Raw genomic sequence first — 26,045 nt, forward strand, 5'->3', positions numbered from 1 at the left:
AGAAGTTGTGGATGCTCCAATACTGGAGGTTTTTAAGAAGAGATTGGACAACCATTTGTTTGAAATGGTATAAGATTTCCTGTTTGAGCAGGGAGTTGGACTAGAAGACCTCCAAGGTCCCTTCCAACTCTGTTATTGTTAATTCCAAACCAATCAACTTGGTTTATTTATTTATTTATTAATTCGGTTTATATACCGTCCTACTCCCGAAGGACTCAGGGCGGTTTACAAGGCAAAATTTAAAAACAATACAATATAAAATTAAATTAAATTAAACTAAGTCTAGCCCCAAAAAATTAAAATCACAATTTAAAAACATTAAAACCCCTCAGTCCAGACCAGATAGCTCAAAGAGCCAGGTTTTTAGGTCCCGGCGAAATGAACGAAGGTCGGGGGCAGTCCGGAGTTCCGTTGGCAGTTGATTCCATAGGGCAGGCGCGCCCACAGAGAACGCCCTCCCCCTGGGGATCGCCCATCGGCAATGCTTGACCAGCGGTACCCTGAGGAGGCCCTCCCTGTGGGAGCGCACAGGACAATGGGAAATTGACGCTGGCAGCAGGTGCTCCCTCAGATAATCCGGGCCCATGCCATTTAGGGTTTTATAGGTCATCACCAGCAACTTGAATCTCACCCGGAGGGCAACTGGAAGCCAATGCAGCTCGCGGAGAAGAGGTGTTACATGGGAGTATCAGGAGACTCCCATCACAACTCGCGTAGCTGCATTCTGCACCAGCTGAAGCCTCCAAGTGGTCCTCAGGGGCAGCCCCATGTAGAGAGCATTGCAGTAGTCTAGCCGGGAGGTCACGAGCGCATGGGTGACTGTGCGTAGGGCATCTCAGTCCAGATAGGGCCATAACTGGTGCACCAGGTGAACCTGGGCAAAAGCCCCCCTGGCCATGGCTCCTATATGATCTTCCAAACTGAGCCGGTTTCAGAACTACTTAAAGACACACTTCTTGTGATATGGGTGATTATATACATTTGATAAATAAATACAATTTTGGTACCACCAGGAACTGCTCACAGCATTCTAAGCTATTCCAAATTGTTTTGGCTCTGAAGGGGGCCAAATCTTTTAAGAATGTCTGCTTTCCACCAGAGGGCAGAAAGAACACACAAACTCAAAACCAGTAACTATTTTGTTACTCTTTCATGACTTATAGCAGGTTCCTGAAGCTGCTCCTTCAACCTGATAAGTCCATTCGTGCTTGGTTTGAATCAATAGCTTTTGAGAGTGCATTATTTAATACTGAAAGTGTACCTAGTGGCACTTCTTCAATCATAAAACTAAATTCATGTTTTCATGAACTGAATAAAGGTAAAGGTTCCCCCGCACATGCATGCTAGTCGTTTCCAACTCTAGGGGCCGGTGCTCATCTCCGTTTCAAAGCCGAAGAGCCAGCGCTTGTCCGAGGACGCCAAAGGCTCATGGAACCTGTTACCTTCCCACCATAGTGGTCCCTATTTTTCTACTTGCATTTTTACGTGCTTTCAAACTGCTAGGTTGGCAGAAGCTGGGACGAGTAACAGGCGCTCGCTCTGCTACGCGGCACTCGGGATTCGACCCGCCAAACTGCCGATCTTCTGATCGACAAGCTCAGCATCCTAACCCACTGAATAGTTGCATATAAAAGGCTGAATTCATTCTTGGAACATTTTTTCTCACTGGCAATATCTTTAAAAAACTTCTAAATACTTCATTGAGGTTAAGACTGTGGATATTTTGGTAAAGGTTTAAAATCCAGACTCCTTAATCGATAAAATTATGGCTGAGATTGCATACCATATACTAAGTCAGGGTTTCCTTAAATGAGTTATGATTTAATCAATAAATTCCAATTGGTTCTTAACTATATTTGGAAAAACACATTTGATTTAGTATGTTTTCTGAACACAACCTAAGGTTTCAAAGCCATATGAATGGACCATGACATTCAAAGAAAATAAATTTCATGTAACATACTTTCTTTTCATTAGAAGCTGGAAAAATAGATCTTGCTCTTTACAGCACTGGAAAATACAATGTTAAGATCTGAAAAATGCATCCTAATCTGAGACCATCTTAACATAAAACAGCTCTCAAGACCCACCGCCTCAGGTCTAACTAGCTTGGGTTTCAACCTTTTAGCTCTTCTCCTCCTCCTCCTTCCTCTTAAGTTATATTTCCAGCGAAATAAATGAGTTGGTGGAATCAAATGCCATTATGGAAGGATGTGTTTCCTATGCACATTCTGATGAGTACATATTCTCTGATGGCCCAAGAACATGAGACATAGTAATGAGATAGTGAAATTTATTCAAGAGTTTTTACACAGCATCCTTGGACACAATTTAAAAATTGCTGTCTCAATTAACAGAATTATGGATATCTTTGTAGTAACATGTGGCTTTATATTAGAAGTAATATTGTCCTGTTTATTTACATAAATGGCTATGATAGTTCCTGGGGCACTGAAATGAAGCATGTACATAGGTGACTGTGTGGGCATGCAGAAATGCATGCATTCAAGTGTATCAAAGGGCAGATGCTCATCCATTAGAGTATTGCGACTAGCCCTTCTCAAGTATCATGGAAAAGAAAAGATATAGAGAAAAATGTATGAGCTTCCCTTCAGCCTGACCTTTTGGGATGGAGAAAATGTGAGTAAAATAAATATTTGGCTAATTGCAGTTACAGTTGTGCATCTGGGAACCTGAATTTGTGAATCATCCCCAATCCCATAGAAATTTATTATTTAATTTATTAATTTAATTTGTATACCGCCCTTCTCCCTAGGGACTCAGGGCGGTGAACAGGGCAATACATAAAAAGTAGATACAAAAATTAAAATTATTATTAAAACATGATTAAACAATGCCCATAAATTAATACAAATTTAAAATTAAAGTCGTTTATAAAAATCCCACCCCGTCCCATCAGGCCAGGCCAGCTTGTTTAAAGAGATAAGTTTTAAGATTTAACAGAATTATACAATAGGTTGGAAGGGGCAGGATTAGAGGACACATATCTCCATCTCCCCACTATATATTTCTGCTCCTAATTTCTATTCCATAAGGACATTTTTTTTAAAAAAGGTATCTCCAAACAGCCATACAGATGGCAACCACAAGATAAACAGAAGCGAAATTGATCAGCCAGGTAAAAATCAAACCAACGGTATTGCTGTGTCAAATCCATTTTCTTTTCCCTGGGCTGGCTAGTTGCATGCTAGAGGACATTTGTGTATCTTTAAAGCTGCCCACATGGACATGCTTTCAGGTCTTCCACTGAATGGTACACATATAAAGAAAACAAAACCAGCCCCTCTTCTCTAGGGTGTTCTCTTGGGAGTTCCTGCCACCCACTCCCTTGCTCTGCTTACCAGATGGGAAATGTGGAAAAGCTAATGAATTATAACAGGCTGGAAAAATTGCTCCGGCAACAGGAGATTTAGAAGGAAAATGAAATATTTGTCACGTTGCAGTTTGCTTGCCTTTAGATCTTCATGGGGTATGTTTCAGCAGCAACATCCACCACAGCTTCTTTTCATCACGTTGAAAAAAAGTCAAACTGCACTGCAAAGTCTACCCTTTGGTACATATTATGATGTCACAACATGTGTACAAAAGTGATGGTGTTTGCATTACAAGATTGCCCCTCCCCACCCTGCAACACCTCTCTTGACCTTCTCAGACACTGCTGTGTTTCAGTAAAATCTGGTGCAGTTCACACCAAGCCAATGTGATCTGCTTAGTGATGTACTGTCAGGAATAATAAAATCTTGTTCAAGAAGGACAACACTCTCCTCCTCAGTCTAAAGGCATAAGATTTATTATTGGATCTGCTCCCAAGGAAGAATTGTTATTTGAACACAAGCCAAGCTCTCCATCTAGAAGCATATCTACTGAAGGAGAAACACTCCAGCTGGTTTCTTTCTACCCAAAGGGATGTATTTTCTTACACAACTTATGCTGCCCTTTGCAGCTAAAAATGGAACTCTCGAAAAACACAATGTGCAATGCAAAGACCAAAGACTGGAGGGACTACATCTCTTCATGCTTCTTCTTTTTCACACTGCAAGGATATTCCTGCATGCCAAAATGTTAGAACTCATTTAATAGAGATGGTTGTCCACAAAGAGCAACAGGGATTGCCATTTGCAGCAGGATGCAGGACAGTCCTTGTTAAAAGCTCCTGAGGTCCTTTCCAGAATTTCATCTATTCCCACACTGAGCAACCCTGAACCTTGCAAGGCTAGAAAAAAAAGTCTGTTTTACTTTGTTCTCCCCAGCAGGGGACGCTGTGACAGCATGAAAAGTCAGTCTTGGGGGGCCATGGAAAATTATTTCCTGAAAGTGCATTTCCCAACAATACCAGAAGGGTAAGAAAAGTAATCCAGTATTTTGCCAAATAGCAGAACATACAGCAATTAGAGGTTGCTGCTTAGAAATTGGAAAATACAATATTTCATCTTATTCTAACAATCCACCCCATTGTTTTTTTTAAATAACAGTACAAAAATAAAGATTTAAAAGTTAACTTTAAAAAGAGAGAGAGATTGATCCATCATTAGCATCATATCCTGAGACATCTGGTTTGTAACAGCTTAAAAAAGCAGCAAGGATGAACAAAGTCAGGAAACAGGAGAAGTGAGGACAAAAGAAATGAACAAGATGCAAGAGAAAAGAGAAAAGCAGCTGGAGGGCAGGGGGAACCAGGCGAATACAGAGCGCCAGTGGTCTCAAAGACTACCTGACCTTCGGGCCATAGCAGAGAGCCAAGACATTTCTGCAGAAACAAAAGATTAATAAACCTTCTTCTGCTAGAACCTTCCATTGCAGATGATCACAGAAAGGACAGCCTTAGGGATGCCTTGAACCTTCCTTTACAACAAAAGACAAAGCTCACCTACCAGTATGTGTCAAACCCATATGCCTTGGAAGAGGCCAGTGTTGTTCACTGGCAAAGAGTTTGTTCCAGGAGACAAGCAGGTACATTGACAAGAGGATAAATATAAGTACCTCTATACAAAAGACCAACAACAGTATTCTTCCTTATAGAATGAGCCAGACAGTATAAGAAAACCTTAAATGGTAAGGCCGATTACCATATTCTCTATTCTGATTACAGATGAAATCAATGGTTTTAAGAGTACTTAAATCAGTACTGGATTGCTGCTGGTAAACTAGTCCAAAACTTGGTTTCCTTGGGAATATCAAATTTAACTTTGTAGTCTTCAGTTATTAGGTGGGAGAATAGGAGCAGGAAATTAGATTTACAGTGAATGTCTTCTCTTTTTTTTACAGTAAAGACAGGACATCCCTAAAGAGTTTTTCTTTCCCATTCATTCCATAGGCAAAGCTATAAAATATCTAACATTGCTTTCTCCTTCCCAGTTTTGGACTGATATTCCGGATCACAAAGGAAGAAAAGAAACCCTAAGACGTGCATAAACAGACTATAGATCTTTCTAATGTATCAGGATGGGTTGAATGTTCTATGGCCATTGTAAAAAAAAACTTTCACAGTAAGTTCATTATACAGTTTTCCCACCATGAAATATATCACTGCTGTCTCTGAAGATGGAATCCTATTGTTGTTATGAGCTATCTTTTGTAATTTTTAAAATGCTTTTGGCCAAGAGACACGTGAGTTTACACTGGTTTTTTTTTAAAAAAAGACATAGAGTTCTATGTGGAAACTCCACATGTCTCACAAGTGGGCAGCCAAAGAGGACATATTTCTAGGTGAGTGGGCTACAGTTCCCTATAGGGCATCCTTGTTCTAGGTCTCATGGGAATGTCTGATGCAAGTTTTGATCCATCTGGTGGTTATGAACAATGTGGCTTTGTAGTTCTGAGATATCTTCCAAAGAAAAATAAAGAGTTTGAATTTCTCTATTTTGCTCAGGTAGATCTTGACTGGCCATCCAATGTCTAGTATGTGCTAATCCTTTTTAACTAAATCTTGGAATTGGGGCAGAAGAACAAGGTTACAATTTATTTCTAGCAAAAAGTGGTCATAAACCTAAGGGTCCAGGAACAGAGTGTTGATGAAGAACTCTTTTTTTGCTAGGGTGTGTCCTTACCTCTGATTGACCAAAGTTACCATATATACACATACCCAATATTAAGCCCAATTTGAGTTTAGGGTTACCTTCCTATTTGTCAGCCACCATTACTTCCTTGAGGTAACACTAACTGCCTTACCTCTAGCTAAGAATCCACCATGAAAGCAGCAGTAGCCTTAGCTAGTTGTTCATAATTTGTACGAGCATCTTCTTTTCCCAGTCTGATTTCTTGAGATAATTTGGATAGTTTTCTATTTGCATCATAGAGTAGAAGCCTTGGCCATGACTGAGGTAGCAAAGGTGTACTGAAAAGTGATTTAAGCTAGTTGATCCATAGACCAGGGCTTTTCAACCAGTGGTGTGGGTACCACCTGTGGTACATTGGCACCTGGCAGGTGGTACGTGACCATCCTAGAAAAGTGGTAGTGAGGGAGGGGAATGAGCTGAACCAGTGGCAGCACCGCACAAGCCTGAGCGAGAGACGGCTGGAGCTGCAGGGCTGTCAGTGCTCAGCGGAAGCACCAGGATCAGCGCTTCTTTGGGGCTGTCAGGGCTCAGCGGAAGCACCAGGATCAGCGCCAGGCTCCAGCTGGAGCTCGGCACTGATCCTGGTGCTTCTGAGCCCAGAAGAAGCACCGATCAGCTGGAATGTTGCAGCATCTCCAGGGTCTTGTGATTTACATTCAAATGCTTGGCAACTGATTCATATTTATGACAGTCACAGTATCCCAGGGTCATGTGAAGTGACCAAAACCTGTTGCAACCACCCAGCAGATGGGATGGAGGGGAATAAAAACCAAACACCCCCACCACCCCCAAACTGTGGCTTGGGGGCACTTTTTTCAATGCCATTGTAAATTCGAACAGTCACTAAGCGAACTGTTGTAAGTCGAGGACTACCTGTACTTCATCACTTTTTTCCTTTTTTTTTTTTGGGTCATCAAATTTTTGATACTTTGCTAGGTGACTGGTGGTACTCAGATGTTGCCATATCCTAAAAGGTGAAAAGGTTGAAAAGCCCTGCCATAGACAATTGCTATTTCAGTTGAATGTATACATTTTATAGAATGTATGACCAGCAAACAACCTCTTCTAATAATCATAATGGCTAATAAGCTTAATAAACTATATGATAAATATTTAGTTTAATAAAGTATATACAATCCATCCAAAACCTAGATGCATGGAAATTCAATAGCATGACTGAGTACACTAAAGCAATGAATATCAAAGAATGATGAAAAGATTAAAAGTACCAAGAAGTCCCACTTGTAAAGTACTAGAGAGTCAGTTTGGCCTAGCGGCTAAGGCACCCAAGCTAGAAACCAGGAAACTTTAAGTTCTAGTTCTACCTTAGACATAAGTGACTGAGTGATTTTGGCCAGTCACTCTCTCTCAGCCCAACTCACAAGATTATTGCTGGGAAACTACAATGAGTAAGGAGCATTAGTTATATTTGCTGCTTTGAGTTATTTATGATAATAATAATAAACGACAGGATAAAAAATAAAAAAGAATATCTTCCACAATTAAGAACTGCTCAAATATTTTCTTCAGTTTCCAAATTGTAACAAGATTTATAACAAGATTGATGAAAAGTAGCTGATCAAGGTCCAATACTTTTAGGCTATAAAACAGGAGATGAAGGAGAACTCTCTGTGAATGTGTGGAAAGAGTGCAAGTAAGAGCTAATTTATTATATCTGGTTTTATATTTTTGCCTCATACTTCTCCCATTGTCTTTTCCGCTCTTGGAAATCCAGTCAAGGACCTTCAAAACAACTTTTAGTAACTAACAATTTATTTAGATAACATCTCTGCTTACATTATTTGGGGAAATTGGGTTGATCAGTAATGTGTACCTCTATTTAGCTGTGTAAGAATTGAGAAATATACTAAATGAACAACTATATTCAACCTTTTATTCAGTAAGCTTACATATTTGTTGTACTGTGTACTATTGCCTTATGGGGTGATTGTACCCAAAAACATCCTAAGAGAGGAAGAAGTAAATTCTGTCTTTTCCCTCACAAGAGACTGTTTTTTATAGCTGGGAGTATATTTGCTTTGGGTTGAGGGAATCTCTGTTTTCCTGCCTTTGGGAATTTGTGGGTGCATCTTTCACATGTTTGTGAAATGAAAAGCAACTTCTGCCATAGGACATTCACTGAAGAGGTATGAGACATTCTAGGGCAGTCTCAGGGGAAGTATGGGGTTTCCAGACTATGGAGGAGCCAGCCCTCACAAACCTTCAAGAACATCACTGAATGTCTTGGAATATGAGGGAGTGACAGTTCTGGCTTCCTGAGGCCAAGATGTTCACAAACTTTCCTAAAATACTCAGGAAAATCTGATATTTTTTGGAAACACCTGATGGATTTGGGGAATGACTGTTGTTCTTCTTCATCCAGAGACAACTCACTCTTTTTCCCATGTACCAGTCTTGAGGGGAGATACCTGAGTACTTTGTATGGGGACGGGAGGATTGGGCACCCCTTTTTCATTTGATTGTCTGGTTTCCCCCCTATTAAGATCTAGAAGGGGAAGAGAAGAGGAGCTATACCTTTTGCCTATTTTCATGTTTGGATCCAGTCAGGAAACCCCAAAATGCAGTATCCTGCTCTTTTGAATCCCAATTTGCCCCAATGCATGTGGTTACTGTATGGGGTCCAACCCAGAGAGGCAACGGGGTCACTGACTCAGCAGACATCTTGGGAGAGGAAACAAGATTATGCACTGATGTGGTCACTGACTCAGCAGACATCTTGGGAGAGGAAACAAGATTATTCACTGATGTGCCACTGGAGACCAGGCCTGGTTTGACTCCAGCCATTGGGAAGATACTTCCACAAACAATAAACTGCTATTGATGACCATGGCAGAAGGTCTGTTGTGTTTATAGGAACAAAGAGAAAAGAGAAGGAAAGGGCCAAAGGAAAAACAAAAATCTGGAGCTGAAAAACAGCCAAAGTAGAGGGAATGCATAATAGACTGACAGGCAATGTACTCTCCGAAGCAGGCAGGACTCAAGTAGGAAAGGAGACATTCTTCCCAGAAGAAGCAATATCAAAACCCTTCCCAAATCCAGGAAGGAGATATCACATTACGGATCATTTTGGTTCCAGATAAAAGGAAGATTGGCAAGAAAAAGGAGGTCCCTTGATACAAGTTGAGTCACAAAGACAGAAGATGCCAATTGCAAAATTTGCCCTCAGCAAAGACAGGGTGATTTTTTTGTAATATGAAACTTTGGTTTTTCTTTTAGATCACAAAATAAGTAAGAATAGAAGGGCAATGGAAGGATGAGTAGCTGCCAAAAGCATAGCACATAATTGTAGAAGAACCAAACTCAATCTCTGGCTTCTCCAGTTAATGATGTCTAAAAGAACAGAGGTAGAAAAGTACTACTCACAAGAAAAGATACAGCCAAGTCAGAATGGTCACTCTCCATTTCATTTTTTTTAAAGGCTGCTTTGTATCTTTAGAAGTCATTTAACAGCCCCCTTTCTCTCGCCTTTAATCTTCTACTGTGATAATCCATTTCTCAGAATCATGAGGCTTATTTTGGAAGACAAATTCGAAATGGTCTCAGTCCAGACACCTATACCTTAGCAAAAAGAGTCCAGGAAATAGGAAGGTGCTGGGTGAGTCAAGATAAAAGGTGTGATGGTGAGATGATGTGTTGTCTTTTATCAAAACAGAATGGGAAAGAGAGGCCCAAAGGGAAAAGTCTAAACTAGGCTACAGTGTAGGATTCTTGGCTCATGGAGGAAAAGGAAGGATCAAAGGAAAAAAATAACAAGAAAACGGGACGGAATGTAAAATGGAAAGAGCAGAAAGTAAAAGGCCTCTAAAAGGTCACACGAAGAAAGAGAATCAGTGGAATCTTGGGTTGCTGGAATTTGCTACAAATTCAGTATTAAAACAAACAGTTTAGACCAAAGTGCAACAGCTGCCAAATGCACAGTTTTCCCCCACCTCTCACCAGCGTTAGGCTTCTGTATATTGCTTGATGCCCACACAGGCACTCCATGCACCCTCTTTTGAAGCTCCTCCACCATCTGCTTGCACTGGTGCTTCCTCCTGCCCCTCAACTTCTTGCAGCTGCAGCTCCTCATCATTCTGCTGCTCTTGTTCTGGGTCTTCCTCAGGATTCTGTGTTGCAACTGGCGGCACCTAAGGAAAGAACAACAGAAATAGGAATATCACCAGTAAGGGCCGGATAATTCCACTTCTTCTCTAAAGGCTCTGGAACAGAACTTCAGCTCTGGGTTTAGTTAACTGGGATAGCTCAAAGGATGAGAGGATAATTTTAAGACTAAGAAATAAACCAGAATAACAGAGTAACAGAGTTGGAAGGGATCTTGGAGATCTTCTAGTCCAACCCGCTGCTCAGACAAATGGTTGTCCAATCTCTTCTTAAAACTTCCAGTGTTGGAGCATTCACAACTTCTGGAGGCAAGTTATTCCACTGATTAATTCTTCTAGCTTAATTCTAAGTTGCTTCTCTTATTTTAGCCTCCTGTCCCCTAATCATCTTTGTTGTTCTTCTCTGCACTCTTTCTAGAGTCTCAACATCTTTTTTACATTGTGGCGACCAAAATTGGATGCAGTATTCCAGGTGTGGTCTTACGAAGGCATTATAAAATGGTATCAACACTTCATGTGATCTTGATTCTATCCCTGTTAATGCAACCTAGGACTGCATGAGCTTTTTTTGGCAGCTGCAGCACACTGCTGGCTCATATTTAAGTCATTGTCCACTAGGTTTACAAGATCCCTTTCACTATTGAGCCACGTACCATCTATACTGTACCTGTGCATTTGGTTTTTCTTGCCTAAATGTAGAACCTTACTTTTTTCACCACTGAATTTCATTTTGTTAGATAGGGCCCAGTGTTCAAGATCCTTCTGTATCTTAAACCTATCTTCTGGAATGTTGGTTATTCCTGCCAGATTCATGTCATCTGCAAATTTGATGAGTTACCTATCTATCCCCCACATCATATCTAACATTTGCCATCAACTAGCACTGGGTTGCATTTCAGCTCTCATAATGTCAGCCAGCCCAACTAAAAGAAGAAGCAATGACATAAGTTTATCTTACAGTGTTATTTATAAAAGTTACAGTTAGATAAGGGATAAGCAACCTTTTGGGAAAGCACACTTGGAATTTCAAAAGCATTTTGTGGCAAAATGGCCATCAGAGAAGATATTCCCGTTCACAAAATGGCTGCTATAATGGACACCAGCAATCATAAACATCCACCTACCAGAAGATAAGGTATCGTTTCCACAATATGCCTGCTATAATATTTTGTGAGATCTAAATGCATTCCTGAAAATATCTGTGCTTTGTCCTGCAATATTTCATCTTCCTCCTGTTTTATTTTCTTAATTAAAAAATATTTTAAAAAGTGAGATGGTGGGCACAGTATCTCTCAAAAGCCTCCTATTACCTTTGCTGAACTAGATCATGCACATGAAGCACTGTACATACTTAAAACACATGTGACTAATATTTCGTCAATGAAGAACTTGGGACTAATCACCTCACTTCAGAAAATCCCTCACTCTGGAATCTCAGTTAACAGAAAACCAAGCAGGACAATACCATGCAGAATTAAGAAAAATGCCTGCAATTCTGAGGAACTACAAATTTATTTGAATTTTGGATTATCATATCTATGAAAGCAAATAGGTATGAAAATATAATTCTGCTCCATCACTCCTTCACTCTCTCATAAATATTTTTAAAAGGCAGAAAACATGGATCATTGGCTTTAAAATAAACATGTCTACAACTAGATTTAAAAGGGACGCAGTGGCTCAGTGGGTTAGGACGCTGAGCTTGTCGATCAGATGGTCGGCAGTTTGGCAGGTCAAATCCCAAGTGCCGCGTAACAGAGTGAGCGCCTGTTACTCGTCCCAGCTTCTGCCAACCTAGCAGTTCGAAAGCACGTAAAAATGCAAGTAGAAAAATAGGGACCACTACGGTGGGAAGGTAACAGCGTTCCGTGCGCCTTTGGTGTCTAGTCATGCTGGCCACATGACCACGGAGACGTCCTCGGACAAGCGCTGGCTCTTCGGCTTTGAAACGGAGATGAGCACCGGCCCCTAGAGTTGGAAACGACTAGCACGCATGTGTGGGGGAACCTTTACCTTACAACTAGATTGGACATGATAGGGAACAGAAAAGAGCAAGTCTTAAAAAGTTTGCCATTTGATAGCTGAAAAGATAGTTGAGAAAGTAAAGTCACTTAAATTTCAGGATTTTAAGGATTCCCTGACCTTGACTTTCCGGCTGGATTCAGAACAGAGGCCACTGGGTGAGCTGCACAGTTCCTTCGAGACAACACACAGGAATTCCGATTGATCCTCATTCCCATAGTTATAGGATGATCCAATATTCACCAACTATAGAAAGAGATGAATGAATGCTTGTTATGCCAAATGATGCAAAAATGGGAACACTTCTAGTCTGAAAAGGAACACAAGGTCTGAAGAGGGCAAATGTTAGGATTAGTGCAGAAGATGTAATGTTAGTGCATTTGTCCTTCACAGTGGTCTTTATATGACAAGAAACAAAAGAAATTTACTGTATTTTTCAATAGATCCAGAAAGATTCAATGTGCCAAAAGATTTTTATCACGCCATAGAAAGAGCTAAGGAATATTTCCCCTCGATCTCCAAGTTTTAAATGTCCTAGGATCTGAAAAAAATATATAAATCTTAAGTTTATATAGTCTAAGAATTGGGAGTATTGTCAATTTACAATTTATGCCTGCAATCTTACCTATATTCATTAAAAAGCACCGAAAACAGTGGGACATCCTGATAATCAGGCACAAGATTGCATGAAATGTCTTGCACAACACGTGTCTATTAAAAAGTAAGCACCATAAAGTTTAGCGAAACTTATTCCCAGGCATGCAGTCAGAAGCGGAAAAAATGACTAATAAAGTTTATTAGGTTGATATCATGTTTCTTCCTTCTTTGAATACAGTTCATAAATTACTTATAAGAGCCAGAGAGATGCACATGTGAAGCATATTCTGTTTAAAAATGGCTGTATGTTCTTTCCAATTCCACACTGGGAAACCTATACTCATCTTTTAATAAATTTAATAAATAAATGCAATTATCTTGCACACCTGTTCAAAGCGCCACCCATCTGACATTGTAGAAACCATTTGTGTGAGCTCTTCCTCCTGACACTGCAGCACTCTGTAGACATGCTTTGGTGGCACCTAGAAGAAGCATGACAAGGAACAACAGACCATATCAGCAAGGACTTTTCTGTCTAACTGTCCAGATTTACCACTAATAAACAAAGCCAGACAGAGGCTTCTCATCCTCAATTCAGCCTCCTATGCTATAGAAAAGACAGAAGCAACTGCTAGTTGTTGGAACATCTGTATATGTGCATTAGACTGAAAAGTTTTAGATAAGCATGGAGAAGAGCTTTAGCTCAACAAGTGAACATCTTCTGGCAGGGCTAGGCTAAGGGCTAAGAATCCAGAGTTTTCTGGCAACCGAAATAAGTAATGCTGGTGTAGGAATGATGTCGTTCATTATAAAGCAAAAGGAATGAGTTCTGAACTTGGAAGGAAGAGAGGGACATGAAATTTCAGGCCTGAAAATTTCATGCCTTGAAATGGAGACTCAGAGCAAGGTCACACATGAGATATATGAGAATAAAAAGAGCAATCTGTCTCAAAGGTTTAGTCGTTATCTGCAGTTAAGAGAGATCTAGAAGTACAGATTTCCTCATTTCAGCAACCTCCAGATGGGTTGGGATTTCATTTCCCAGAATTCCCAGCCCATATTGCTTTGATCATTTGAGGCTGAAACTGATATAGTGCCAACACATCTGGAAGGCACCTGGTTGGGAAAAGCTGCAGTACAGTATGAGAATTGCCGTCAGTCAGAATAGGAGATATATGGACAAGTAGCTTAATATGTGAAATCCTAGGAGGTTTTCCAGCTTCTCATTTCTCTCATAGCAACAATCAAAGACCAAGTGCTAAGAGTACTGCCTTTTCACTGCTCCCATATATGATCTTTCTCCCAAAAAAACACAGACAGAATTTTCAGGAATCATTCTTTCATTCTTTCATTCTTTCCAATTGCATAATAAATCCCCCAAATTAGCTGAATTAAGACAGTCCCTGCTTTAACAATGAAATACTGGCTTGTTTATTCCCAGTCTTGTAACATTTATCCTTGTTCAATTTTTTTGAAAAATGAAATTTAATATTCTGGGCACTTTTGTTTTCAATTTCTCTTAAATATAATTCTGACATTTCCCAACACACCTGGGTTACAGTGTAATCCTTTTCCTCCAGTCTGTCTTTTATTAGTCTGATTAGAGACCCAATGTTGTAGAATTCTGCTTCTTCCAGAACTCCTAATAATAATAGCAGAGAGCATTAAAAATAAAACACTGAACAATCTCACTAACAACTAATATTAATTAAAAATATAAACATTTTGTTATTACACCGAAAAGATTTTGTATCAGAATTATACGCTGCAAGTGTGTGATATCTTTTATAGAGATCAAATTTGGAAAGGCAATCAAAATCTATGAGGAGAAGGCAAGGCTACAGTGAAAAATCACGTAGGGGAATACTTCTAATTTAGCATACTGTGACACATGTAATATTGTATGTATGTATTGTATGTAATAAAGCATGTTATAGTTCAATGGTTATGTCAGTCCAACTCACTTCACAGTGTTGTTGTTGTGAGGAAAATAGGACGAAGAAAGTGTTGGATATGTTCACCACCTTGAGTTATTTGTAAAAATAATAAAGGTGGAATACAAATAAATAAATAAATATGTTCAAACAAACAAAATCCAGATTTTTTAAGGAAGAAACTATATGACATCAGAAACAGAACTTTATCCACCAACATTATATAGTAAACATGCATCTCTTTTTCACAATCTTGCCTGCTGCAAAATGAGGAGGCAATTTTGATTTAAGAGAATCAGATCATAGAAACGTGCAACTGAAATAGATCTCAACGGATCACCCAAATCTATTAATACAAATTAGTAATGTAATATGAGGAATGAACAGCTTTATTCATACTTCCCATTTTAATTCTTCCACATCCATCTGTAAATTTGTTAATATCTCTTTCTATTCCATTCCAAGCAGCTTCTGCATCAAACTTCTTTATGTACACTTCTCATTCTTTCTGTTACAACATAAATCTATTTTCCAATACTTTTCATACAGAATCATCATATTTGATCCTTATGCTCCTTCCAGCTCTACTATGATTCTTCTTCCACTTCCTCTATTTCTATTCTGATTTCCTTCATGTTTTCCCTTCTTTCCGTGCCTCTATTTTTTTTTTCCAAACAGCAATCAGAAACTATCAAGAATGTTCCGTGTCACATTCAGGATCTCTCATCATTGTGATATTGTTCACTAACTCTTTCAATCACTCATCATAAACAAATCAGTAAAGCTTTTTGATTTATATTCCTTCCTTTTCCATGTGTACATGTGAATAGATTAAAACATAAACCCTAAATTCAAAACAAACACATATTTCTAAGCAACTATGTGGTAAACAATCATCATTTTCTCATTCAATTTTGCAACTCTGAACAGTCCCAATGTTCATCTCATTACCTCCATTCATTCAAGTCATCTAACCAAGTCATTTTTCTCCAGAATCACATTCAATAGAATTTTGCATATTTGGCAAATTCAAGCTTAAATTGTGAAATGAATATAACATTCACCAAATCAAATTACATCACTCAGTTCAAGATTACTCCAGGTACCTACTTTCATGAGCATTCACAACTACCTAATGATGCCAATTCATTCTTTCTGACATGCACCATAATCCTTTCATTAATAATTAAACTTAGTTTCACTTTTCCACATTCGACTCAACAAAATTAATCCACCTTCAATCAAATCTATTACATTCTTTCTTATAATTTTACATAAGTTATCTATTTTTCTTTTATTTATTTTAATTATTAAATTATTATTAACAGTAGAATACAAGCAATTACAATGCCAAGAAAAATGTTGTGGTTTGTAATGAAAAAAAATATGTACATGGAGATGATTAAGTACAATAAAAAGGAAATGTGGGAGAACTAGTAGCAGAAAACAAGAAGAAATATTGATATAATTTTCATTTAGTATCAATATAGAATAAATCCAATCCTCAAGCTTATTATTCAGTCTGGATCATATGGAGATCTTTTCAAAAATAGATAAGGCTCATATCTGAATTCATCAGGAAAATATATTTCTTTCCATTTGCATAAGATTATCCTCCTTGCCCAGCCTCAGGCTTGATGAAACCAAGATCTCCATAAAATGACAAATTCTATATTTTAGGAACATAGCTTGACAGCTCATTTATATCTTAATTCTTATATTTGCCTACAAAGTTGCATATGCTATGTTTTGCATATGCTATGTTTTGCATATGCAGAGTTACCATATGCTAATTTTTGATTGAAACAAAGCTAGGACTGAATTAAACCAAGTGATATTTTAGGAGAATATCAAATCCAAGTGCGGGTCAAAGGAAGAAAGCTGAAGACAAAAAGACTCTGAAAAGACAGAGTAAGAAAGGAATGATCTGACAAATATTAAACAGCTTGTAATTAATATGCTTTTCCTTTTCATTCAAATAACATGAGTCTCTTTTTCCCACCCTACTAGGTCATGGAAATTGACAAGGAAGTTTAAGGTGATCAGAAAAAAAATATGGAGCCCCCCCTAAAAAAAAACCCCACCAAAATCCACCTCAAAAGGGGAAAGAAATGGAAAGACAGGAGTACATATTTCAGAAGGATAAAATAGAAGCACTGTGTCCAGAGCTCAACTAAGTTCCCCACTGCATGCCCAAATGGTACTCAAATTGGAAGTGACCATCCTAAATAGATACATATCAGAAAAGGTGGCATTAAACCTCACAACTTTCTTTTACTTTAGTATACCAGCCTGGATAACAGAATTGTCATACAAATGCAAAAAACAAAGAGTCTTTATGAAATCACTATAGATCACACTGAATCATAATGAAAGCAAGCAAACAAGCAAAAATACTTGTATTGAAATTCATCATTTCAAAGTAGGATAAATATAAATATTATCTTCTTCTACAAAGAAGCTAGAATGAATTTTGCAAAGAGAAAATAAACTAACCACCATTTCTATATGATTCCTATTCTACTTAATTTTAAAGTAGATCAATTATCTCAATAACTTCTTACTGGCTTGGCATGAAATTAGAGAAAACATGGGGTAAAAGTATTTCTAAGGATATGAGCAGAATGCTGGAATGGTCTTTTCAGAACCATTCTCAGTAGCAGGGCACTTAATAGTGTATAAATGATAACTGTTATGCAACAAAGTGTAGGAGAAATTCTTGAATTTCCCCAGCTCAGTGAGTCTATATTTAGTAGAATATGTGCATGTGAATAGAACCAAGCCTGTTAAAACAATCCAGAAAGAGATGCTTCAGATTCAAAAGGACATTTATATTACAGAAATAGCATGCTTAAATAAAAAGTATGCTTCTCTGAGTTTTCTACTTCCATGGAGATTGGGGAGGACGTAGGGAAGGGAAGGGAAGTGCTTTGTTCTTCCCAATTTCCTCCAACTGGGAAAGAGAAAACAAAAATAAAAAGAGGAACAAAAGAAGATAGTTGGCTGCTTACTCATAACATTCTTACACAGTAAGAAGTTAAAAATGCACACTCCTAGTTCTCCAACACAAAACTGTAACAGCATTAAACAATTCCAGATATCTTCATTAGCTTTAAAACACGCTTCCAGCAAATCATTAAGAAAGTCAGCAAAATATAATAGTTCTAGACATATCCTTAGGTACCCATTTCATTGGTAATTCCCACGGCGGTAGGGAATGGCAGCAGGCGTGCGAACAGAGGGCCGCATCAATATCTGGGAGTGCGTCCCCGCTGTTTCCAAGCGGTGATGCGCTCCGACCCTCTGGTTTCGGCCTGTGGTTCCAGGAGCGAGGATGAGCAGCCACCTGAGCTCAGGCTCGTGTATTTCAATGCCAGGTCCGTAGTTAATAAGGCTCCTCTTATACGTGATTTGGTCGAGGAGGAGCATGCGGACCTGGCTTGCATTACGGAGACCTGGTTGGGCCCAGAGGGTGGTGTCCCTCTGGTTGATCTTTGTCCATCGGGTTTCCGGGTGCTGCACCAGCCTCGGGCTCAGGGTAGGGGCGGAGGAGTGGCGGTAGTCGTGAGGGAGACCTTATGTCCGCGGGAGGCCACCGTTGTCCAAATAGTCGGGTGTGAGTCCCTCCTCCTGAGATGTGGCCCTAGAGCTCAGTTGGGCTTGCTGCTGGTGTACTTTTCGCCTAGTCGCGCAGCAGCAGCCCTGCCTGAGCTTCTCGACATCCTCTCAGGGTTGGTGATTGAGTTCCCCAAACTTATGGTTTTGGGTGACTTCAATCTACCATCCCTGGGGGGATCATCTGAGTTAGCTCGGGAGTTCATGGCTTCCATGACGGCCATGGACCTGATGCAAGTTATTCAGGGTCCACTTCATGGGGGGGGGGTCACACGCTTGATTTGGTTTTTCTATCTGGACGGTGGTTAGATGATCTGGGTGGGGGTTCTCCAATTGTTACGCCCCTGTCATGGACCGATCAACATCTCCTGCGGTTGGTCTTCTGTTTTGCCACCCCTCGTGGGGTTGTTAAACCAACGAGATGGCTCTGCCCTAGGTGCTTAATGGACCCTGAGCGGTTCCAGGCGGCACTTGGGTCCCCACCTGCCTCCTTTGCTCACAGCTCGGCCGATGCCCTAGTGGAAGCCTGGGAAAAGGCAGCCACGGAGGCACTCGACCGAGTTGTACCCATGCGGCCCTTGACCCGGTGCAGATCCCAATGGGCTCCATGGTTTTCTATGGAGCTCCAGGAGATGAAGGCCTAGAGAGCTGTTGGAGATCCAGCCGATCTGAATCCGACCGGTTGTGACTAAGGTCGTTTACGAGATCTTATCTCGCGGCGATGAGGACGGCAAGGTCTAACCACTTTGCTATCCTTATCGCGTCCGCAGATAATCGCCCGGCCGCCCTGTTTAGGGTGACCCACTCCCTCCTTAATCAGGAGGTGAGGGAGGAGCCCTTGCAGGGTCGTGCCGAGGAGTTTAGTCAACATCTGTCGAACAAAATCGCTCGGATTCGGACCGGTTTGGACTCCGACTGGGCAGAGTCTGACGACGAGGACATGGGCAGTCTTGTCGATGTTATCTAGGAGGACTTCAATCTTGTGACTCCTGAAGACGTGGACAGGATCATGGGGAAGCTGAGCTCCACCACGTGTTTATTGGACCCGTGCCCCTCCTGGCTGGTTTATGCAGCCCGGGATGGGACACAAGGCTGGCTCCAGGCAGTGATAACTGCTTCCTTGAGTGAGGGTAGCTTTCCCGCCGCCTTGAAGGAGGCGGTGGTGAGACCCCTCCTCAAGAAGCCTGCCCTGGACCCAGCTGTATTAAATAACTTTCGTCCGGTCTCCAACCTTCGCTTTCTTGCAAAGGTTGTTGAGAGCGTGGTGGCGCATCAGCTCCCTTTGTTCTTGGAGGAAGCTGATTATCTGGACCCGTACCAATCGGGTTTCAGGCCCGGGTATAGCACGGAGACGGCATTGGTCGCGCTGGTGAATGATCTCTGGCAGGCTCGGGACAGGGGTTGTTCCTCTGTCCTAGTCCTGTTAGACCTCTCAGCGGCTTTTGATACCATCGACCATGGTATCTTGCTGCGGCGTCTCAGGGGGTTGGGAGTGGGAGGCACAGTTTTTCAGTGGTTCTCCTCCTATCTCCTGGGACGTTCGCAGTCGGTGTTGGCAGGGGGGCAGAGGTCGACCTTGAGGCCTCTCGTTTGTGGAGTTCCCCAGGGATCGGTCCTCTCGCCCCTCCAACATCTATATGAAGCCTCTGGGTGAGATCATTCGTGGTTTTGGAGTTGGGTATCATCAGTATGCTGATGATACCCAGCTTTTCATTTCAACCCCAAACCACCCGTGATGCCCTCGACGTGATGTCCCGTTGCCTGGAGGCGGTCCGGGTCTGGATGGGGAGGAACAGGCTTCAGCTCAACCCTGACAAGACTGAGTGGCTGTAAGTGCCGGCATCTCGGGGAAATTCAGATTATTCCATCTCTTACTATGGGGGTGAGTTATTACCCCCCGTAGATAGGGCTCGCAACTTGGGGGTCCTCCTAGATTCACAGCTCTCCTTAGAAGATCATATAGGAGCTGTGACTAGGGGGGCCTTCACCCAGGTTCGCCTGGTGCGCCAGTTGCGGCCCTATCTGGACCGGGATGCCTTGCGTACAGTCACTCATGCGCTCGTGACCTCTCGTTTGGACTACTGCAATGCTCTCTACATGGGGCTGCCCTTGAGGACCACTCGGAGGCTTCAACTGGTGCAGAATGCAGCTGCGCGAGTTGTGTTGGGGGTCTCCCGATAATCCTATGTTACACCTCTGCTCCGCGAGCTGTATTGGCTTCCAGTTGCCCTCCGGGTGAGATTCAAGGTGCTGGTAATGACCTATAAAGCCCTACATGGCATGGGTCCGGATTACCTACCGCAGCACCTGCTGCCGGCGTCAACCTCCCCCCGTTCAGTGCGCTCCCACAGAGAGGGCCTCCTCAGGGTGCCTCCGATCAGAGAATGTCGATTGGTGGCCCCCAGGGGGAGGGCGTTCTCTGTGGGTTCAGGGTTTGGGTTTTAACATAGCTTTTAATTACTGTATTATATCTGGCATAATTATTTAATCTTTTTTAACTTTTGTATTTTGTAATTTATTGCCCTGTACACCGCCCTGAGTCCTTCGGAAGAAGGGCGGTATAAAAATTTAATAAATATAACATAAATATAATATAATAATCTCTTCATGATGAGCTGAACTTCTGAGTAAATAGAACTGAGCATGCTCCTTCTTACTTATTCATAGCAAATTTTGGGCACCTCAAGAGGCTTCACTCTCTTATTTAGCTGATTTTTCTAGCACAAAAGAAAACTCCATATTTACATAAAAGAAAAATGAACCTGAATTTAAGATGGCCAGGTGTATCACAAACATATTCTGTTTCAGAAGATCAACTTTCTGAAAACTGCTAAATTATCCCGTGGATTAATGTAACCTAGAAAACAATAAATTGTTCCAATGTATTCTGGAACATTCCAGCCTTTTCATGTCCAAGTCTTGTTCAAACCAATCCTGAAGTGTATTTTTCCCTCAACAAATGTATGCATGTAAGACTCTCACATATGTGTATTCGTGTCTCTTACTTTAAAGAATTTCACAGACTAGTCGGTTTGGAGGAAAATGGGAGGTCAAAGTGGTATGTATTTCACCTTGACCTCCTAATAGAAAGGTGGGAAATTAATAAATGAACAAACTAAATAAGCAAATGGATAAAGGTGACCAAAACTAACCTTGATTAGCACCCCCACTCATTTGCTCATGTTCAGCAGTTATACAGAAACAGTGTTAGTTGCTTTCTAACTCTCTCAAGAAAATGTACTACACCCATAAGTAATTCTTTGAGAAGAAAGCTAGATTATTTTGTGGTAAATATAGTAAATGCTAGTTGGTCATTAAGTCATCCATAATAGAACATTATGGCTTGTTTAGACCCAAGTATTATATGTTAACTAAACTACTCTGGCTTATTCAATACATTTTTTAAAAAAAAAATCCTGACTTAATTTGATGCATAAATCCATTCAACTGATTTCCCTTATGGAAATGTGACAAAATCTTGCCTATCAGAAAAATAACTTAACAAACTTGACAGATGGTTTAAGAATAAATTTCCATCTATTTAGTTAGTTTGCTTTATAAAGTCTGCCACTCAGCACATAACTCGGGGCAGTGTACATCATTAGTAAACAACAATTAAGTCCATATAAAATGACTTAAAAGAAAAACAAAATTCAAAACATAAGAACATTCAGTGCTGGAAAAAATTAAACCAACAGATTATTCTGTTGGCTTAATGTCTCCACTGCTTGGGAAAAGATTTAGATTTTTATGCCCTCCAAAAGCAGGAAAAGATGGTGCCAACCAAATCTCAAGGAGGAATTGTGTTACTCCTTGAGATTTGGTTGGTCCCAAAGGACAGGAAAGTAACAGAGGAGGCACAACTCCTGTGTCTTGCTTGGTGACACTGACTGTCATAAGTGACATAACACTGTCAACTATGTCCGATCAAACTGGGCCCTGCCAGATCTAACCAGAAGAGCAGAAATAATCAAAATTATTTTCTAGTCCTGCAAATAACCCAGCCCTGCGTCATGAAAAACTTCATAGTGAGAACCATGATCTTGAAATACACTCAGAAGCTCACTGGCAATCAGTGTAGCTCGTAAAGTAGAGAGATACCCTATTCACATCCCTGCCAGCAGCAGCTTCTGAGAGGTCACTGAGGACCTGGAATCATTGCAGTAATCCAACTGTGAGGTGACTAAGGCATGAATGACTATGAGGAGAGCCTCCTCATTCAGGCATAGGCACAACTGGTGTTATTCCTCTTAGAACAAGAGCTATATGTCTAGTAGGACTCCCAAACTGCACACTGGGTAGATTTGGAGCGGTGCTACTCTATCCAGAAAAAAGATGGAAAGTCTCTAGATCAGATGGTCCCAAAATCAACAGCTACTTTTATTACAAGGATGAAGTCTGAGCCTGTTCTCCCTCAACCAGATCCTTATAGCCGCTAGACATCAAAACTGAATTTTGATTGTATCATTTGGAAGGCCCAGTGTGGAGAGGTACATCCAACTCAATGCCTATGGATGACCCCATCCAGCAATCTCATATAAACAGGAGTCAGAAAAGCATCAAGCCTCGAGCTATCCTACAAAGCAAGAGCCTTGAGTTAGATCTCTCCTCTCATCTCCAGAACACCAATTTGAACTGGCCCAAGAGGAAAGAGAATGACTACAACTCCAGAACTTCCAACACTTAAAGTCCGTCCAAAAGGATATAATAATCAATGCTATCAATACTGTCAAGGCAACCAGTAGAATACCAACTCTGTACTAGTCCTGGCACACATCAAAAAATGAAATCGATACCATCTCTACACTGTATCTAGGTTTGGAACCTTACTGGGAGAGATCCAGAGATCCACCTAGAAACTGCAACCTGACTACTTTCTCAGAAACTTTCCCTAAAAAGGAAGCAGTCCAGAAATTACTCAACAAAGTCAGATCCAGCATGACGAGGGCAGGAGAGGGGGGGATATCTTAAGCATGGGTTGGACCACCCCCTCTTTCAAGGATGAATCACTGCTCGGATTCAACCCACATGCTCTAGTGAGCCTTAACTAACTAGCCAGATTATATCACCAAGCATACAGTTATTTGATTCATGAAGAAATATTTAAAATTTAATCTTCAGACATATCCACTATCTAGCTCTAATCCAATGATGGCCAATTTAAGACTTATTGGATCTATTTTGCTCGTTATTTTTATCACAATGGATATCAATATCCACTAACCAGATTTATCAGCCAGACAGAGGAGCAATATTAAGGAATTAGGGATTTCTAGCCCAAAATATCAGAGATGAGGTTGCAACTGATGGCTAGAGAATTCTGGAAGTATATTTTAAAGTTTCTGAGGTTGAGAAATACTAGCCTAAAGGAAACTGGCATGAAATTGCTGCTACATAAGCAAATAAAATGTTGTCTTCCATTTTGTTTATCTGTCATCATTTGCATCCCCGTGTCTCTTTCCCTAGAGGGACACACGTAATGCATTTCAGCAGCAGGCATGGGGGAATCTAGGCACTTAATGAACCCACTGAGGAACCACAGTTACATTTAGGAACTAGAATTTTCTTATTCACCAGAGTAATCTATTTGAACCTCATACCGGGTCCTCACAATATGTCATTTTCTTTCCTCAGCAAACTAGGTGAAAATATTAATAAACAAAGCAAAAAATACAGCCACTCTGAGTCTGAAAGTTGTTGGGAGAGAAATGAGGAAGCAGCTTCTTTTTCAATCACCACAGAGAGTTACTGTCATCATCATTACAATGATGTTGTTGTTCCTTTCTTTTCCTTCCCCTCCCATGTAAACTAGAGTAGTATCCAAAACCAGAACCAGAATAGAACCAGAATAAAATATTGTAATTTCAGACTATTCAGGATTGATCAGTTGGCTTCTTGTAACATGCTAAATTCTAAACTTAGATTACTAAGACATGATTTTTGTTTGCACATAACATGTACCAAAATAAACCAGACATGAGTTCCCATAACATGTAAGTGAATTCTTATAATACACGCTGCATCTTTAATCTCATGTATTGTTATCTGAACTCAGTAAGTTCTTCTCCCTATTCTTAATCTTTTTTTGTGCTGTAAGAAAATTGTGCTTTGAATAATTCAGACAAGCGCTCTCACCACTGACAACTACTCCCACAAGGAAAGGAAAGTGTCAGAACAGAGAAAATGAAACGATATAATGCTATGAATTAGTTCATCCGCTTTTTTCTTTTTAAATTGGAAAAAAACATTATAAGCATACAATCATTTTACATTCTTCAAGCTGATGCTAAAAATTAGACATGACACAAGAATACTAACACCAAAGTAAAAAAATAAAAACATAAAAACAACATAAGACAGAGCTTTCAACAGCAGACTTCCTACAGTATTTTATTTCCACTGTCTTCTCTCTTACTGCTACTTAGGCATTTATATTCTTCCTTGACCCCTGGAAATTATAGCTTGTATCTTATTTGGATGGTTTGTTCTAGTTTTTATTTAGCTGATTGTTATCAAAAGCAAGAATGCCACCAAAATATGTCATTGGCAGCTAATTGTTAGGATTTCTGAATATATAGAGTAATAAACAGCATTCAAAGAATGGTAACTTTTTTGAAGGAAAAATACTGCTTCTTACGAAGTTGAAAACTAAATATTTAGAATACCAAATCAGTGTATTTACAAGGGTACAAACCATCACCCTTGTGATGCACTATTTGGCCCGTTTCGTATTTTTCCAACGCAGAAGTGCACTAAGGGAATGCAGGCAATTAAAAATACAGTAGAGCCAAAGCAAAGCAAGGACCACAGTATAGTAGTAAATAAATACAATTGCTCTTTAATATTATTTTCAAGTTTAGAGTCTCAACCCCACTCAGCATGGTTGTGGTGGGTGAGGACAATATCTATGTGGGCATCCCCAAGTGGGGTAGTAGCAATTGCCAACTTTCGTTACAAAAAGACGTTAATCTCTGGCCCAGATTAAGAGAAAGTACGCAACTATTATCCCACCCATTTATTTTGTAAGAAACTAGCCTGGCCTGCCTCTCCTTTCCTCTCCCCAGTTCAGCTGCTAGCTTAATGTCCAGTAGTGTAGCAAAGGAGGAGGGGGGGGCGAGGGAAGGGCATCAACCTTGGGTGCAAGCAACAAGGAGGTGAGGCTGAAGATAAGAAGGCAGCTAGTCAGCTGTCTGGCATGGCACAGCAGTGATGGGAGGCAAAAATGTGCCTTAGTCAGTATTGTGTACTAGCAGCATTTATCCCCTGCAGCATTTTTCAGAAGTGACATGCTAGTTCCCTCTTCCTCAGTCTGAAAGTAAACAGCTAGCCAAGGTCAGTCAACTTGCTTCATGCCTAAACTCACAGTCTCCTGATTTCTAGCCTGGTGCCTTAATCCCTACACCAAACTGGATCTTAGCAGCAAAAGAGTGTCAAACCCAGATGATAGCTATACATTTGAGTATGTTCTACTGATTTAACTTTTTGAAGGAAAATGTAGTACAAGTGGTCCTCAATTTACAACCATTCATTTAGTGATTGTTTGAAATTACAGCAGCACTGAAAAAGTGACTTATGACGGTTTATGAGAGTTTTTCACCCTTATGACTATTGCAGCATCCACATGGTCCTGTGATCAAAATTCAAATGCTTGGCAACTGGCATGTGTTTGTGACAGTTGC

At 40.5% G+C, this 26,045-nt stretch overlaps 2 protein-coding genes across 4 annotated transcripts in view; one reads left to right on the forward strand and one right to left on the reverse strand.

The window, feature by feature from the left end:
- SSTR3 (somatostatin receptor 3) overlaps positions 1-26,045 on the forward strand; it is a 368,714-nt gene that overhangs the window by 122,214 nt on the left and 220,455 nt on the right. The gene's annotated exons all lie outside the window — the stretch shown is intronic.
- KCTD17 (potassium channel tetramerization domain containing 17) overlaps positions 1-26,045 on the reverse strand; it is a 40,972-nt gene that overhangs the window by 9,335 nt on the left and 5,592 nt on the right. For 2 of the 3 annotated variants that reach the window (XM_081330904.1, XM_081330903.1), the window contains exons 3-6: positions 14,368-14,459; positions 13,204-13,299; positions 12,341-12,466; positions 10,035-10,225 (exon numbers count right to left, since the gene is read on the reverse strand). In XM_081330904.1, the coding sequence (XP_081187030.1) occupies positions 10,040-10,225; positions 12,341-12,466; positions 13,204-13,299; positions 14,368-14,459 (500 nt within the window). In that variant the 3' untranslated portion in view covers positions 10,035-10,039. Of the gene's footprint in view, positions 1-3,789; positions 10,226-12,340; positions 12,467-13,203; positions 13,300-14,367; positions 14,460-26,045 lie in introns of those variants that run through there. The other variant, XM_081330902.1, reaches the window with a different exon arrangement.

Source organism: Vipera berus (assembly GCF_964194415.1).
Source record: "Vipera berus genome assembly, chromosome: 6".
NCBI lineage: Eukaryota > Metazoa > Chordata > Lepidosauria > Squamata > Viperidae > Vipera > Vipera berus.